This window comes from Choloepus didactylus, chromosome 5 (assembly GCF_015220235.1).
Source record: "Choloepus didactylus isolate mChoDid1 chromosome 5, mChoDid1.pri, whole genome shotgun sequence".
Classification (NCBI taxonomy): Eukaryota; Metazoa; Chordata; class Mammalia; order Pilosa; family Megalonychidae; genus Choloepus; species Choloepus didactylus.
In genome coordinates, this window is record NC_051311.1 from 93,023,951 (window position 1) to 93,042,151 (window position 18,201).

Below are 18,201 nucleotides of genomic sequence, written 5' to 3' on the forward strand. Positions count from 1 at the left end.
TGTAGGATTTCTTTATATATGCAAGATATCAGTCTTTTGTCAGATACATGGTTTCCAAAAATTTTTTCCCATTGAGTTGGCTGCCTCTTTACCTTTTTGAGAAATTCCTTTGAGGTGCAGAAACTTCTAAGCTTGAGGAGTTCCCATTTATCTATTTTCTCTTTTGTTGCTTGTGCTTTGGGTGTAAAGTCTAGGAAGTGGCCGCCTAATACAAGGTCTTGAAGAAGTTTTCCTACATTATCTTCTAGGAGTTTTATGGTACTTTCTTTTATATTGAGATCTTTGGTCCATTTTGAGTTAATTTTTGTGTAGGGGGTGAGGTAGGGGTCCTCTTTCATTCTTTTGGATATGGATATCCAACTCTCCCAGCCCCATTTGTTGAAAAGGCCATTATGGCTCAGTTCGGTGACTTTGGGGGCCTTATCAAAGATCAGTCGGCCATAGATCTGAGGGTCTATCTCTGAATTCTCAATTCGATTCCATTGATCTATATGTCTATCTTTGTGCCAGTACCATGCTGTTTTGGCAACTGTGGCTTTATAATAAGCTTCAAAGTCAGGGAGTGTAAGTCCTCCCACTTCGTTTTTCTTTTTTAGAGTGTCTTTAGCAATTCGAGGCATCTTCCCTTTCCAAATAAATTTGATAACTAGCTTTTCCAAGTCTGCAAAGTAGGTTGTTGGAATTTTGATTGGGATTGCATTGAATCTGTAGATGAGTTTGGGTAGAATTGACATCTTAATGACATTTAGCCTTCCTATCCATGAACATGGAATATTTTTCCATCTTTTAAGGTCCCCTTCTATTTCTTTTAGTAGAGTTATGTAGTTTTCTTTGTATAGGTCTTTTACATCTTTGGTTAAGTTTATTCCTAGGTACTTGATTTTTTTAGTTGCTATTGAAAATGGTATCTTTTTCTTGAGTGTCTCTTCAGTTTGTTCATTTCTAGCATATAGAAACATTATTGACTTACGTGCATTAACCTTGTATCCCGCTACTTTGCTAAATTTGTTTATTAGCTCTAGTAGCTGTATCGTCGATTTCTCAGGGTTTTCTAGATATAAGATCATATCATCTGCAAACAATGACAGTTTTACTTCTTCTTTTCCAATTTGGATGCCTTTTATTTCTTTGTCTTGCCGGATTGCCCTGGCTAGCACTTCCAGCACAATGTTGAATAGCAGTGGTGACAGCGGGCATCCTTGTCTTGTTCCTGATCTTAGAGGGAAGGCTTTCAGTCTCTCACCATTGAGTACTATGCTGGCTGTGGGTTTTTCATATATGCTCTTTATCATGTTGAGGAAGTTTCCTTCAATTCCTACCTTTTGAAGTGTTTTTATCAAAAACGGATGTTGGATTTTGTCAAATGCTTTTTCAGCATCTATTGAGATGATCAATTGATTTTTCCCTTTTGACTTGTTAATGTGTTGTAATACATTGATTGATTTTCTTATGTTGAACCATCCTTGCATGCCTGGAATGAACCCCACTTGGTCATGGTGTATGATTTTTTTAATGTGTCTTTGGATTCGATTTGCAAGTATTTTGTTAAGGATTTTTGCATCTATATTCATTAGGGAGATTGGCCGGTAGTTTTCCTTTTTTTGTAGCATCTTTGCCTGGTTTTGGTATTAGATTGATGTTAGCTTCATAGAATGAGTTAGGTAGTGTTCCATTTTCTTCAGTGTTTTGAAAGAGTTTGAGTAAGATTGGTGTCAGTTCTTTCTGGAAAGTTTGGTAGAATTCCCCTGTGAAGCCATCTGGCCGTGGGCATTTATTTGTGGGACGATTTTTGATGACTGATTGGATCTCTTTGCTTGTGATGGGTTGGTTGAGGTCTTCTATTTCTTCTCTGGTCAGTCTAGGTTGTTCATATGTTTCCAGGAAATTGTCCATTTCCTCTACATTATCCAGTTTGTTGCCATACAGTTGTTCATAGTATCCTCTTATAATTTTTTTAATTTCTTCAGGATCTGCCGTTATGTCACCTTTTTCATTCATTATTTTGTTTATATGGGTCTTCTCTCTTTTTGATTTTGTCAGTCTAGCTAGGGGCTTGTCAATCTTGTTGATCTTCTCAAAGAACCAACTTTTGGTGATATTTATCCTCTCTATTGTTTTTTTCTCTATGTCATTTATTTCTGCTTTAATCCTTGTTATTTCTTTTCTTCTACTTGGTTTAGGATTGGTTTGCTGTTCATTTTCTAGCTTCTTCAGTTGATCCATTAGTTCTTTGATTTTGGCTCTTTCTTCCTTTTTACTATATGCGTTTAGTGCTATAAATTTCCCCCTTAGCACTGCTTTTGCTGCATCCCATAGGTTTTGGTACGTTGTGTTCTCATTTTCATTCGTCTCTATATATTTAGCAATTTCTCTTGCTATTTCTTCTTTAACCCACTGATTGTTTAGGAGTGTGTTGTTTAACCTCCAGGTATTTGTGAATTTTCTAAGTGTCTGATGGTTATTGACTTCTAATTGTATTCCATTGTGGTCAGAGAATGTGCTTTGAATAATTTCAATCTTTTTAAATTTATTGAGGCTTGTTTTATGTCCCAGCATATGATCTATTCTGGAGAAAGTTCCGTGAGCACTAGAAAAGTATGTGTATCCTGGTGATTTGGGATGTAATGTCCTGTATATGTCTGTTAAATCTAATTCATTTATCAGATTGTTTAGGTTTTCAATTTCCTTATTGGTTTTCTGTCTGGTTGATCTATCTATAGGAGAGAGTGATGTGTTGAAGTCTCCCACAATTATTGTGGAAGCATCAATTGCTTCCTTTAGTTTTGCCAGTGTTTCTCTCATGTATTTTGTGGCACCTTGATTGGGTGCATAGACATTTACGATTGTTATTTCTTCTTGCTGAATTGCCCCTTTTATTAGTACGTAGTGGCCTTCTTTGTCTCTCAAAACATCCCTGCATTTGAAGTCTATTTTATCTGAGATTAATATTGCTACACCTGCTTTCTTTTGGCTGTAGCTTGCATGAAATATTTTTTTCCATCCTTTCACTTTCAGTTTCTTTGTGTCCCTGTGTCTAAGATGAGTCTCTTGTATGCAACATATTGATGGTTCATTTTTTTTGATCCATTCTGCGAATCTATATCTTTTAATTGGGGAGTTTAGTCCATTTACATTCAACGTTCTAACCGTGAAGGCATTTCTTGAATCAGCCATCTTATCCTTTGGTTTATGTTTGTCATATTTTTCCCCTCTGTCTATTAATATCCTTTATTGTACCCATACCGAATCTCTTTAGTACTGAACCTTTCTCCAAGTCTCTCTGTCTTTTCTTTGTTTCTCTGTCTGTAGGGCTTCCTTTAGTATCTCCAGTAGGGCAGGTCTCTTGTTAGCAGATTCTCTCAGCATTTGTTTGTCTGTGAAAAATTTAAGCTCTCCCTCAAATTTGAAGGAGAGCTTTGCTGGATAAAGTTTTCTTGGCTGGAAATTTGTCTCACTCAGAATTTTAAATATATCGTGCCACTGCCTTCTTGCCTCCATGGTGGCTGCTGAGTAGTCACTACTTAGTCTTATGCTGTTTCCTTTGTATGTGGTGAATTGCTTTTCTCTTGCTGCTTTCAGAACTTGCTCCTTCTCTTCTGTGTTTGACAGTGTGATCAGAATATGTCTCGGAGTGGGTTTATTTGGATTTATTCTATTTGGGGCTCGCTGAGCATTTATGATTTGTGTATTTATGTTGTTTAGAAGATTTGGGAAGTTTTCCCCAACAATTTCTTTGACTACTCTTCCTAGACCTTTACCCTTTTCTTCCCCTTCTGGGACACCAATGAGTTTTATATTTGGACGTTTCATATTATCTATCATATCCCTGAGGTCCATTTCGATTTTTTCAATTTTTTTCCCCATTCTTTCTTTTATGCTTTCATTTTCCATTCTGTCATCTTCGAGGTCACTGATTCGTTGTTCAACTTCCTCTAGTCTTGTACTATGAGTGTCCAGAATCTTTTTAATTTGGTCAACAGTTTCTTTAATTTCCATAAGATCATCCATTTTTTTATTTAGTCTTGCAATGTCTTCTTTATGCTCTTCTAGGGTCTTCTTGATTTCCTTTGTCTCCCGTACTATGGTCTCATTATTCATCTTTAGTTCTTTGAGTAGCTGCTCTAGGTGCTGTGTCTCTTCTGGTCTTTTGATTTGGGTGCTTGGGCTTGGGTTATCCATATCGTCTGGTTTTTTCATATGCTTTATAATTTTCTGTTGTTTTTGGCCTCGTGGCATTTGCTGAACTTGATAGGGTTCTTTTAGGATTTGTAGACCAATTGAAGTCCTTATCTCTAATTTATCAGATCTACAGCTTCGTGGAGTACACTTTCTCTAACTAACCAGCAGGTGTCGTCCACGAGCCACCTGTTCTCCACAAGCCAGTTCTCCCCTGCTTAGCCTTTTTGGTGAGTGGGGGAGTGAGTCTTGTGGGGTCCAATTGGTGTACCAAGCTTGCGTGTGTAGTTGGTGTTGCCTGCCCTGTATGTGGGGCGTGTTTCTGGGCAGTCAGGGAGGGGGGGTGGCTCTAACAATGAAATCTCCCTGGTGATCCTAGAGTTTTAAAGCTGCTGCAATAGTCTAATCCTTCAGTTCAGTCCTGCCACAGTTTGTCTCTGCCACTGACCCACAAGTCCTTGGTATTGGCGTATGGCTCCTGAGACTTGCAAGTGGGCCCCTCTTCCAGGCCATGCACCCTGGGTCCTCTGTTGAGGGATGACTGTGCTATGTCACAGGTGAGTGCCGTCCCCCCAGGGCAGTTCTGGGCTGGTGGGCTGTGTAGGGAGGCTCCCAGTCTGCTGAAATGATGGCTAAATGGGGCTTTGTTAATTCACACTGCTCTACCTTCCCAACTCTGGGACAATCAGCTGAGGTTGCAGGGAAGGCTAATGTCCACGCCCAGTTTTGTGGTGTGTGCCTGTTATTTGAAGCACTTCCGTCACACTGGGTTGTCTGGGGCAGCTCTGGGCTATGGGGCTGGCGATGGGCAGGAGTGTTTCCTGTCCACCAGGATGATGGCTGTGAGCGGACACACCCCCCTTTTCTTGGGAAGTTGTGGTGTTTAGTGAATTTTCTCAGCCACTGGATTATTGCGTTTTGTCAGAGCTCTCCTAGTTCTGCTCTTGACTTGACCTGCCCAAATTGCAGGTCTTTGAAGCTTTCTGTATTCGGCTTCTTAGAGTAATTTTTTTAGAAAAAGAAAAAAGGATTAAAAAAAAAAAAAAAAAAAAAAAGAAGGTCCCTCCTCAGAGATCTACTGGGTTATTGAAATGCTAAGAGACAAAGCAACCAGGGCCATTAAGGAAAGGTCCACAGGGCAGAGAGATCAGCTTTTCTTCGGGATTTGCATATGCGCCTCAGGGCCTGAGCTCGGGCCTGGGCTCTGCCCTTCCCCCTTCTATGTTCACCAGAACTCCAAAAATCCTCCGCTTTTATTTTGGAGTTTTTCGTGTTGTTTTTTTTCTATGCCTGTCTCCTCTCTGCTGGGCTAGCTGCTCTCAGATTCTCTGGTGTCTGGTCTCCGTCTATCTATGGTTCAAGTTTGGATCAGCAGAATGAGTTTCCGCTAAGGGCTGCCACTGCTGTTCTCCCTTCTCCTTCCCGGAGCTGACAGCCCCTCCTCCCACGGGACTGAGCCTGGCAGGGAGGGGCACGGGTCCCCTGGCCCCAAAAACTTACAGATTTCGCTGATCTCAGCAGTTCCACGTTTTCATGAGTGTTGTATGAAGTATGCCCAAAGTCAGATTGCTTTGTGGTGTCCAGTCCACGCAGTTCCTGGCTTTCTACCTACTTTCCTGGAGGAGTAACTAAAACATACAGCTCACCAGTCTGCCATCTTGCCCCGCCTCCGAGAAATATGGTTTTAATGTTTAAGCAGATGCTTTGGTGTTTTCATTTTGTATGGAATGGTAAAGTAAATGAGTATGTTAATAGCTCAAAAACTAGAAACAGAAAATTTTTCTTTGTGAATGTTGACATTCAAAGGTATTGTTATTAATGGTAAAATGAGAGCTTAAAGTAAGCTTTCGTGAATGAGTAGTGAGGTTGGCATTGTCTAGCTTTGCTTCCGTGGCCTCTTCTTCATTTCTTTAATCCACTGTAAGTTGATTTCTAACTGTACCATTTTGCTGAAATAGCATTTGTAATTGCTGCCTTTCTGTATTATATCCAATGTGTACTTCATAGTGGTACTTACCTTCTTGACTCCTCTTTAGCATTGAGCACTGTTGACCATCTTTTTTCTTTCTTTTTTTTTTCAAAGCCTTTTCCTCCCTTAATGTTGAAGCATTACTTATACCTGATTTTTTTTTTACCTACCTTTCTGGTCTCTCTACAGTACTATTGGCTTGTCTTCTACCAGCTACTGACTTATTCTTCATCACCTTGAATGACTTCTGAATATTGACTCTATCCCAAATCTGTCTCTCAGTTCCTGATCTGTGGAAGATGGTGGCTATGACACAGTTATTGAATCTTCCTGAATCAGCTAGAGGAACTGGATAGGAAAATTAAAAACTATGCACAACACTTACAACAAAACTAGGCAGCAAGGTATCCCATGCATCCCAAAATACAAGCAGGTCAATACCCATAAGACCTGTTTGGTGTCATTATCTATGGGGTAGGAAGCAGAAGAAAGCAATGGGGCATTTCACAGACCTAAGAGCAGGAAAACCCCCAAACAGCTAATAGGTATTCACTGAAAAGTTTAATGGGTCAATTGGAGAACAGCAGGTAAAACTGGGAGGGGCTTAGCCCCTCCAATAGATGAGTACAAAGGGCCATCATAAGGTCTGTGGGGACTTCAGTGGTCCAAGTATATAGGAACTCTTAAAAATAACCAGCTAGAGGCCTTCCTTTTAGGACAGTACCCCACAGTGAGGAGAAATGTCTGGAAATAGAGTAAAAATTGAGCAGAATAAGAAAAATAGAAAAGAAAGAGTCCAGATACTAGTAGGGAACATAACAGAACCAGGAAATCTCAAAATAAGCTGCCCTTTTTTTTAATAGAAATATCAATCTTTAGTCTCAAGATCATTCAGAAACATTAAAATATAGTAAGGAAATCACTCTTTGTTGTCAGTTTACGGGAGCTTATCCCCCCTGTCCTGTGCATACACTCTACAGAAGTAACTTGAAAGACAAGAAATTGTTTTCTCTAAATCATGCATATCCATTCTGTTTCTCTGTTCTCCCACTGTATTCCAAATTTAGAAGTCACCGTTATTCATTTGTTACTTTAGTGTGTATTCTATAGTAAAGAATAACTTCCCCTTCTTCCTCCATTCACTCATTTTATTCATTCATTTATATTTTTTCCTGTCAGTATAGACTCATGAATTTTTAAAGTTGTGGGAACATATACAATATAAAATTTCCCATATTAACCACTTTCAAGCATACAATTCAGTGACGTTAATTACATGCTGAATATATTGGGCTATATTGACCACCATCATTACCAAAACTTTTCCGTTACTCCACAAACAGAAACTGTGCACCCATTAAGCATTTTTATGGTAATTCTGTGCTCAACTGAGGAACCACCAAACTGATTTCCACAGTGACTGCACCATTTTACAATCCTCCTAACAATGTATAAGGGTTCTGTGATGGATTAGGGGTCTTATGGATCTTATCACATTGAGGGGAGTCATAGAATTATCCTAAGCTTACTTCATTTCAAAGAGAGTTATTCTGAGTTTTCAGATAAATTTAACCTATTTGAATAGCAGTAGAGCTTACATGATCCTTGTTCTGAAGGAATTTACAATAGGGATAGGGAAATAAAGATTACACAAGTGACTAATATAAAGCTGAACATAATGCTACAGAACAAAGTGCCAGGAGGAGTCATACAAGGGAAAAATTACATACTGTTAGGAGGGTCATGGAAGGCTTCATGAGATAGGACTTTTAAGATGAGGCCCAAAAGGATGGAGAGGACTTTACAGAGAAGGAAACCATTTGAGCAAACAAATAGAGATGGGAATGATGAAGAGAATTCTGGGAACAGCAGTTAGTAGCAGGATTAACTAAACAAGAGGACTCAGAGAACTCTAGATCTAAGTAATACATTAAAGCTGTTGGTATAAGCATTAGGACAACAAACAGAAAGAATTGGTTAAAATAATTTTTAGAATAAATGCTAATTAAGTTATCCACGGGTAAAAATACATTTGGTGCTTGTCAATCATGTGATTTGATTATAGGGGATATGCTCTAAAATAATTTAATCTTAGAGATTACCAGCATACCCACACTGCACATTAAGTAGGTTTATATCATCTGTGTTAAATGGCTCAAAGAAATCAAGCTGACAGTGAAGTATTGAGCCACACTAATGGCCTTATCCTAATTTACAAAATGATGTAAGATTAATAACACTTTGCCTAAGACTTACCTTTGTAATACCAAATAGTAGCTGAACCACAAGATTTCCTTCATTTTATTTTAAAATGAACGAGTTCAAAAAAAATTAAAATAAAAAATAAATAAATAAAATAAACGAGTTCAAAAAACCGTATAATTCCCATAATGTTGATAACCCTTTTCAATAGGAACTAGCTAGGTTGGTCACTGCCCGGATATCAGTGAAGATTGAGTCAGTGATCAAACGAGAGGGAAGGGTCAACTGACAAGATAGGATTTAAAAAAGGATTACGAATATTGAATCTTTATATAGTTTTTTTCTTAGTTGCTAGGGTATTGGAATAGCTAGAAGGAGATAACTGAAATGGTGGAACTGCTTTGAAATTTGCCCCATAATTACTTGTTAGATTGTACTTTGAAAGTTACTACCTTTCTGTATATATGTTATACGTCACAGTAAGGAAGTAACTGAAATGGTGGAACTGTAACCCATGACATTCTTTGAAATTTGCTCTCTACTTGTTAAATCGTACTTTGAAAGTTATCACTTTTCTGTATATATGTTACATTTTACAATAAAAAATGTAAAAAAAAGATATAATATATACCCTATTTGTGTATATTTTTCTTATATAATAGATACTTGTCTAGAGAGGGTCAATAAACCAATGTAAAAAGACTGGTGAAACATTATTTAGGAGCAAAGCCAATCTGAATTGTATTGCTTTTTCTCCCTGATTTATATTTGAGGCAGATTTGACCTCATAAAAACTGAAAACATTTTTAATACAAAACGTAACTACACAAAGGTAAGCAACAGACTAAGATAAAGTATTTCCAACATATTTGGCAGATGGAGGATCATTCTTAAGAATATATGAATAGCTTCCATATATCAATAAAAAGAACACTCCAGTAGGAAAATGGGCAAAAGCTATGAATGATCATTACGAAAGAAAAATGCAAATAGTTACTGAACACAGGAAAAAATTGTTAAACTCTCCAATAATCAGGGAAATACAAATTAATCAACATTAATTTGGGGGGGGTTGTGTGCTCCAGATTTTCTCAAATTTGGAAATTGATAATAGTGACAAAATTCAGAATTTGATAAAACTAGCACATGTTGGCAAGGATATAGGAAACTGGCATTCTAAATCTGTTGATGGAAGGGTAAATTGTGAACCCTTTTTGGGAAGGCAATTTGGCCACTTCTAATAGAATTGATAATGTACACATCCTTTGACCCATGAAGTGGTACCTCAAGTATGTTAGTCGCAGCAATTTTTGTGAAACAACCTAAAATATCTATTAATAAGGAAGCTTGACATGATTGGCAGTCTCAAGGGAGAAGGATGTGGAGGAGGGAAGGAGAGGTTTTGCTTTTTCATTTTACACTTGTGTGCAGAGAAGAGTTAACGGAGCAGGCCCGAGTGCTGTCTTTAGAAAGGCCTGTTGCAAAGTTGGCCCTTGGCTGGAGACTGGGAACTTGGATTTCCGGACGGTTTCCACTATTCCCAGAACCGACAATAATGGCTCACTTTGTGCAAACAATATAGTTCATGCTGAACACTTGCTTTTCTTCTGGGAGTCTGCAGTTTTGGTACATGCTAAGCAGAGGGTGTTTATGTGATCAGTTCATAATAAAAAATCCTTAGCACTGAATTGTTAATGAGCTTCTTTGGTAGACAATATTTCATGTGTTGTCACAACTTGTTGCTGGAGGAATTGAGTGGGCCCTGTGTAACTCCATTGGAAGATGGCTCTTGAAAGCTTGCACCTTTTTCTTTTGGACTTAGCCTCATGCACCTTTTCAAAACATTGTTGATTTTGCTTTGTATTCTCTAGCTGTAATAAGTCATGGCTGTGAGTACGACTAAATACCATGTCCTCCTAGTGAATCTCTGAAGCTGGGGGGTGTTCTTGGGGGTCTGTGATCAAACTTGTTAATATGGTTTGAATATTTTAGCATGTGCATATATTGCTTTATAAATTAAAAATGACTTTAAATTTAATATATACTATTTAAATTATATGTGTGTTATCTCACATGTACACACATTTCATCCACAAGGATATGTGGATGAATTTTTTATATGTGTATATTATCTGATCCATTTATTCTGCACATTTTTTTCCCCTGGTGGTAAAAGATTGAAAGCTTACCTTGGTGACATTGTAGGTAATCTAATAAGGAAGTTAGTGAAAAATGAAGTATCTTTGGGTATGTTATTTAGGACAAGGAGGTATTTCACTAGATTATTTTTTTAAGTTACACTTCACCTTTTGATCAGTTTCATATGTCAGTATGATGGTAAACCACAAAGATCAAATTTCAAGAAGCATTTTAAGTGTCTACTCTCCAGTTATACAAACTATATTAAGTTAGTAGTATTGAAGTGAAAGTGTTACAAATGTGTGATACTAGTATGCCAGTTCATTGACTGTGTGATGTTCTATATGTGGTTATCAGTGTCAATTATGTTGAAAAGACTAGCCTTGCCTTACTGAATTTCATATGCTGTGTGGAAGGCAGTAGGCTCTATGGGAGGATAAAAAGAAATACAAAAAATTATGCCTGGTGGGCATGGAACTAAAATCTTGTGCAGAGGCAATGGTAATAGTGATGGGATAAACCTTGTAAACAAATAATGGATATAAAAGGCATTGTATGATAAATATTATATGAATAGTACTTATTTTTGGAATGTATGTGTGTCATGTTCACCATTGTGTCTTTAGTACCTAAAACAGTACCTGGCACATAGAATAGACTAGGAGGAAAAAAAAAATGTGAGACCAGGATGAAGTCATCCTCAGGATGGCGATCATTGAATCTGAGTCTTACTTTTTCCTTTTAATGTGTTAGCAAACCAAAAAAGCAGATGTTTGTTTAAAAGTCATAATGGGAAATTCATGAGTAGGGCAGAGCTATCTAATGTTATACAGGCATTGTGTGGCCGGGTAATCTGAGATATTTTAATGGCACCCACAATTAGCTTGTCTCCCTTCCTAAACTGGATGGGACACTTAATTTCTGTGCTAACAACTTCGAAGTGTTTCTTTATATTCATGTTTAGCACAAAGATAAACACCAGTCAGTTTTTAAAAGTTCATTTTCCAATTAAAATGCCTTCATCATTACAGGATAATTAGATGTGTCTTTATAATTCAGGTTAATCAGTTTTTATAATCAGTTGAAGTTTTAGATATTTATTGGTTTTCCTCCAGGATTTACAGATTGGTATATTCTGCTTATCTTGCACAGTTTCTGCTGGAGGAAATATTAATAAATTCTTTTCCATGGACTTTAACTGGGTTTCAAAGGTTGTTAAGATATGGCATCTTTTATTTTAAAATTTGGCTTATTTTGATTGAGGGACTCTCAAGTTTTTTTTTTTTTTTTAATTAAACTGATTCTAGATAATGTTTATAAGTTATCTTGTGTTTTCTTTATATGAAAAATTGGTGTTTTTTTAAAATACTTTATAAATCTTGGTAATTATTTATATCTGTAAGTCCTAGTTTTTATTGTGACTGAGGTTTGGGTTTTGTTTTTGTTTGTTTTTGCATTTTGTAAGAAGGGGGAGTACTATGTATTATTGGTAGGAAGAAGTGGCTCTTTGTTATCATGCCCTTGGTAACTTGGGTGCACATATCTTTATAGTAGTATGGCCTGATTTTTCATAACTAAGTTTATAATAATGCCAGAATGAAATTTTTTTTGCAGGGAATCTGAATGCTCAGTATCAAAAATAACTCAACTTATTTCCCAGAGAAATATATCAAAACTTTAGGAACATCTGTTTGCCTGATTTCCCATGTTTGTGTTTAATTCTTTTGTTTTAATCTTCCTTGTTGATCCTGGGTTAGAGTTACAGAATTTAGACTTTAACCCTAATCTCATATGGTTTACCAATATTTTTTCCCCATTTTGTACTTATTTTCTCCCTCTCTTAAATATTTAGTTTCCCAGATTAGTAGTCTAGTTTAATTGCAGCAGTTTGGGCATCAACTCATGTTTTGAAACTGTACTTTTAGCTCTGCTACTCATATACATCCTGTTCTTCCCTGGAAAAGCTGTGTGCTAAAGTCACTGACCAAAATCTCTAACAGATCTAATTGTTATATTTGTAATCTCCTATTTAGGCCAGATTCTACATTTCTTGCTCTGTTTGGCCCTGAGGGATTAATGTCCTAATGAGAAAGTTCTGAGATAACGAATAAAGACTGAGTGATAATTTGAGGAGGACGGATTTTCCTAATATATGGTTTGGTGCTGGATTTGCCGGATCTGCCTGCTCTGAAGCTTCCAGTGATTATTATGAGCAATATCTCCTAACCTCCTCTTACAAGCAGCTTTATTGTGATATAATTTATATAAAATTCTCCCGTTTAAAGTCTACTCTTGAGTGGTTTTTACTATATTCACAGAGTAGTACACCTGTCACCACTAATACCAGAACATTTTTATCACCCGCATCTCCCCCCAGGAAACGTCATCCCCATTTGCAGTCATGTCTCATTTCCTCTTCCCACCATTCGTTTGTCAGCCACTAATCTACTTTCTCTCTCTATGGATTTTCCTCTTTTGGACATTTCATATAAATAGATTAGTACAATATGTGGCCTTGTGTATCTGAGCTTTCACTTAGCCTAATGTTTTCAAGATTCATCTGTGGTGAGCACATATCAGTACTTCAGTACTTCATTCCTTTTAATGGCAAAATAATATTCCATTGTATGAACATAACCACATTTTGTTTATCCATTGATCAGTTGATAGACATTTGAGTTGTTTCCACTTTTTGGCTCTTATGAACAATGCTCCTGTGAACATTCGTATTTAAGTTTTTGCGTGGACGTATGTTTCAGTTCTCTTGGGTATATACCTAGGAGTGGAATTGCTGGCTTTTATAGTGACTCTGTTTAACCTTCTGAGGAATTCCTAAACTCTTTTTCCTGTGAAGAATTTAGCATTTAATTCTACAAACAAAATTTTAGCGACCTAATTTCACTTTATCCTGTTAATCTTTCTTCTTCCTTTTGAAAAATGGTAATAATTGCTTTAAAGCAGGTCCTCTATTACATCTAATTTTTTATATTTAAAAACATAAATATCTTAAATTAGACAAAGTGTTTTTATGCACTGATAAGAAAAATTGGTATAGCAGATGTCTATTGTGATAGTAATGCCTTATGTGTTACTGCACTTGGGGACTTGGATTGGGAAGAAGGTGCAAAAATATGATTTAGAAGCTTAGTTTAGTTTGCCAGGTAGTTTTCAAGCTTTTGGATGTATAATAGGATTTATTTAGTCTCTGTGTGGACTGATAATGGAGAATTAAGGAGAACAACAATGACAATATATTCTACCATTCTAGGATTTGGCCCATGATTTATTTCAGATGTCTACTGCAGTCTAAATAAACTTGTAATATACAGTTCAAAATTGCTTTCTGAGTTTTTAAACAGGAACTGGAGCTGGTAGTAAGCAGTGTGATCTCAAATACCCTACTCAGGCATGACAAAAATCTTAGGGCACTGACAAAAAAAGGGATTAGAATGGTCTTTAAGAATACAAAAGTGTAAAGGTATTTTGGTATGTTCCCCTCTTGAATAACAATTCAGCTAATCTGAGGCAGCTAATTTAAATTTTTCTCTTAAATTCTTCACCTGTTAATAAATCTTGCATACCTTATCTCAGCCCTTACATATTTAAACACATGCTATATGCCTGATGTTGTGCAGAGTGCTTTACATGTATGGTTTAATTAAAATAAATGGATTTCATCTGTCTCTACTCTGACATTATTTTACTTACTGATTTTTTGACTATTTAGTTTGCTGTGTTCAACAAATTTCCCCTTTATTTTTTTCCTCAGTCATTAAAAGTGTTTCTTAATTCCATTTTTAATTGAAAAGACTGTAATTAAAGGAAAAAAATTGTTACCCATAATCCTACACTAACATAACTTTCTTCATTGACACGGGACCAGAAAGTACAGGCCAGACCTGGGAGATGTCTACTGAGGTGTAAACTTGAAATTGATTGGATATGAAAGGAGGCAGCAGGACAGATAAGGAGGGGAAAGTTCAAAACAACTAGAAGGTTTTAAGCCTGAATGACAAAGGAGAGCAGAGGGGACATAGAAGCATTTAAAAAGTTGGATGAGTTTCTTTTTATCTAGTTAAGTTTGAATTGCAGGAGGGATATTCTGTTGGGGATGTTCAGTAAGCAGTTTGAATATGGAACTAGAACTGAAGAAAAAGATCAAAATTAGAGATAGAGATTTGGAATTGTCATAGATATAATAATAAAGGCATGATAGGTAGAAAGTAAATTTGCTAAAAGAGTCTGAAGAGGAAAGAATAGTTCCATAGAGAATGCAAATTTAGGGGCTGGAAAGCAGAGCAGTAGCCAAAAAAGGACTGATGGAGAAGTAAGAAGAAGGAGAATCAAGAGACAGTTGTCCAGTAGAATCTAAGAAAGGAATTTTTAAAAGAGGCTTATCAGTGTTAAATGCTTTGTAGGAATTGGTGATATCGAGATTTTGATGCTTTTGGGGGATTATTGGTGACTTCATAAAAGTTGTTTCAGTAGAAGTGGCAAAGGGAAGAATGAAATTTTCAGGGGGTCAGGAGTTAATGGTTCACTGGGAGGTATAGGTTTCTTTTTAAAGCGTTTGGTCTGTTGACCACAGCTTTGTGGTAGTTTGTCTCAGCAAAAAATAATTTATTTCCATATAGTGGTAAATATGTATTGAGTGCTCTTAAATTAAAAAAAAAAAAAATGACTCTTTTCCTGTGCTACATTTATTTTTGCAAACATAAATGTAAATTCTGCATCCATGCTCTTAATGACAGATATTTGGGATTTTCTTTATTTTATCTTTTAGTTGGAGCTAAAGACAATTGAAGTTACTGTTGCTTAATGGTTTATGGTTGGAACTTGATATTCTCAATTTTCTTGTATGTTTGTATTATATTTTATGGAATAATGAGATTAATGATGCATTGCTTTGGAATATTTTGGGAGTCTGGGTTTGGCAGAGTATTCCCCTATGAAGACTAAAATGGACTATTAATGATTATATTTTCTTAAATCAAGATCAAGACAAATAACCTGATAGGAGGGCATCGTCAGGAGTCACAGTTTTCATACCCAGATTTTAGAATTTTCACAGCAGTTTACTCTGGGTAAAAGGGGATATTTTTGGTATAAAAATTTCTCAGTATACAACTTATGTAGGCTTTTATTTTAATAGAATTTTTGTCATTTTAAGCTTCAAAATGTAGAAAGAATCCTATGGTGTGTCACACTTTAAGAAAACAGGATATATTAAAATCCAGTCTTAAATTACAGATATTTATTTGTGATAGAAAAGGGTTTTCAAAGCTCATTATATGAGAAATATAAAATCATTTTACATAAAAACTTTGTACATTTCTCAGTAACATAATTTGTAATGTAAAAGAAGGAATGCTTGAGGTTATTGCATCTGGTATTTCAGAAGTGCATTTACATTTTATAATTCAGTCCCCTTTCCTTTTCCTTTATGGTTATATATTTTTTTCAGTGATAGTGACCTAGGTTAGATTCCTTTTCCCCTTGTGTTTCTGCAGTTGTTAGATTGATATTCCTTGGTAAGGCAGATTCACATACAAAATTTTGTAATGTGTTAAGATACTATAAAAATCTGAAAATGAAAATCTTTGGGCAGAGAAGATAAAAATTTCTGAGTGCAAGATGTAAGTAACTAAGTGAATATGTAAGTAACTATGAGGATCTTTGTTAATAAGGAATAATGAAATCATGGGCAATCTTTTCTGTTTTCCCTTTAGTTTTTATTACATTGATTTTATTGAATAGGCAATACATTCACATAATCCAAAAGGTATGTAAGGATATATAATAAGTCTCTTTCCCATCCATATCCGAGCTATTACCCTTCACCATTCATTTCCCTTCCCCACAGACAACCATTGTTAATATTTCTCTTCCATAGATATGCAAGCAAATATAAGTATACTTTTAATTCTTTTTAATACCAATAGTAGTGTATCATATACACTGTTGTGTTCCCTGCCTTTTGCACTTGTATTTTTGAGATGTTGCCGTGTCAGTACATAATTTCCTCATTTGTTTTTTAGCTCTATCAAATTTGATTTAGCCAGTTCTCTGTTGTTAGACATTTTTTTAATGTTTGCAGTCGTTTGCTATTTAAACAATACTGCAATAAATAACTTTGTACATATCATTTCACATGTGTGTCACTTCTATCTGGAGGATGAATTTGTAGACTACACTTCCAGGGTTAAAGGGTTATGTGAGTTTGTAATTGCCATATTCCCTTCCTTAGGGGTTGTGCTAATGTTCTTTTCCACCAACATTGTATCTAAGTTCTTGTTTTCCCACACTCTATACAACAACTCATTTACTTGTGAATACCATTTTTTTTCTCCTAACACACTTAATGTGTTTTGAGAACTTTGTTACCACAGGAAATAGCAACATCAATTTAGAGAGTTTTATTTTGGCAGTGGGCCAATGCAGAGCAAGCCTCTAGTAAGTCTTGTACTTCTTAAAGAAAAAAATGTGTATTTCTGTTTTAGGCCCCTAAGATAGTAGTGAGTAAAATTTAGTAGATTTTCAAAGAAAAACGAAAGATTTATCATTTTATGTGCAAGTGCCTGTTTGTAAGATTATTTCAGGTGTTGCATGTTAAAGTATATTCCAACAAAAATGAGGCAATAGTTTTACATTAAAGTTATATCTGTGTTTTTAAAATATAGACTTAAACATTCTTAGTTGTTTAAATAATAACAAAAATAAAACGGTGAAAAAGTTACCAAACTTCTTTTTCATTTCATTTTTATTTGATACTTTATTGAATAGTAAAACCAGAATGCTTTCAATATGTCTTTAAGACTGAAAGAAAGTAGGCGCCTTTGAAATTAAATTTCAGCAATGTAGTTGAGTAGAATTTAAACAATTCACAATGCTGACTTTCAGTGTTTCTGAAAGCAGGAAGTATATTACTGACGCGCAGAAATATTCCAGCCCAAAGAACATCCCTACTGCCATATGTGGTAAGAGTTTGTCACTTGCCCACAAACCACTTCTGTAATGCAGTGAATAAGCAGAATTGGTCTTTGTTGGACATTTCCAATTCGATATGAAAGAACTTTATTTTACAGTGTCTTGTAAATAATTATTAGCTTATAGAGAGCCTGGCACATCATGGGTGTTCAAGGTTTATTCAGAGAACAATTAAAGAAACATAGGCATAATCTTTTAGGCATAATTTTAAAACTTGTTTGTTGAGACTCTTAGTTAAAACACAAAAATTACTTGAATAAGTTGACTGAATTAAATGTCTGACAGCTTTTTTATGATTTCTTTAAATAAAATTACTTTTATTCTAGTAGTGCACCTTCTTTGCTGCTCTTATTTGGGATAAATATTAATCTGTGTTTGCACTTAATGCTACAAATGATTTATCCTTGAGATTAATTATTAGGGGGTGAAGGACTAATATGAGCTCAGAGAAACAGGAACATGAGCCGTGAGTAGTTGCAGTCAGCAAATGTTATGAGGAGTTATTTGAAAACTATGAAATTTTGAAAATATCAGTGTTTCGCTAAACATGATTTTTTTCTCTTTTGAATTTTCAGCGGTTAAGAAGATTATCTACCAAATATAGAACAGAAAAGATTTTTCCTACAGCTACTGGAGAAAAAGAAGAAAATGTGAAAAAGAACAGATATAAGGACATACTGCCATGTAAGTTTAAAATGCTTTTGATAGAAAAATAGAAGTGCTAATTA

The 18,201-nt window shown here is 35.8% G+C and overlaps 1 protein-coding gene across 2 annotated transcripts in view; it reads left to right on the forward strand.

The window, feature by feature from the left end:
* The window catches only part of PTPN12 (protein tyrosine phosphatase non-receptor type 12), a 115,265-nt gene that overhangs the window by 15,929 nt on the left and 81,135 nt on the right, over positions 1-18,201 (forward strand). For both annotated transcript variants that reach the window (XR_005217003.1, XM_037836496.1), the window contains exon 2: positions 18,049-18,157. Coding sequence is in view for 1 of the 2 variants with exons in the window: in XM_037836496.1 (XP_037692424.1) it covers positions 18,049-18,157 (109 nt within the window). In the remaining variant the exon portion in view is untranslated. The remainder of the gene's footprint in view (positions 1-18,048; positions 18,158-18,201) is intronic.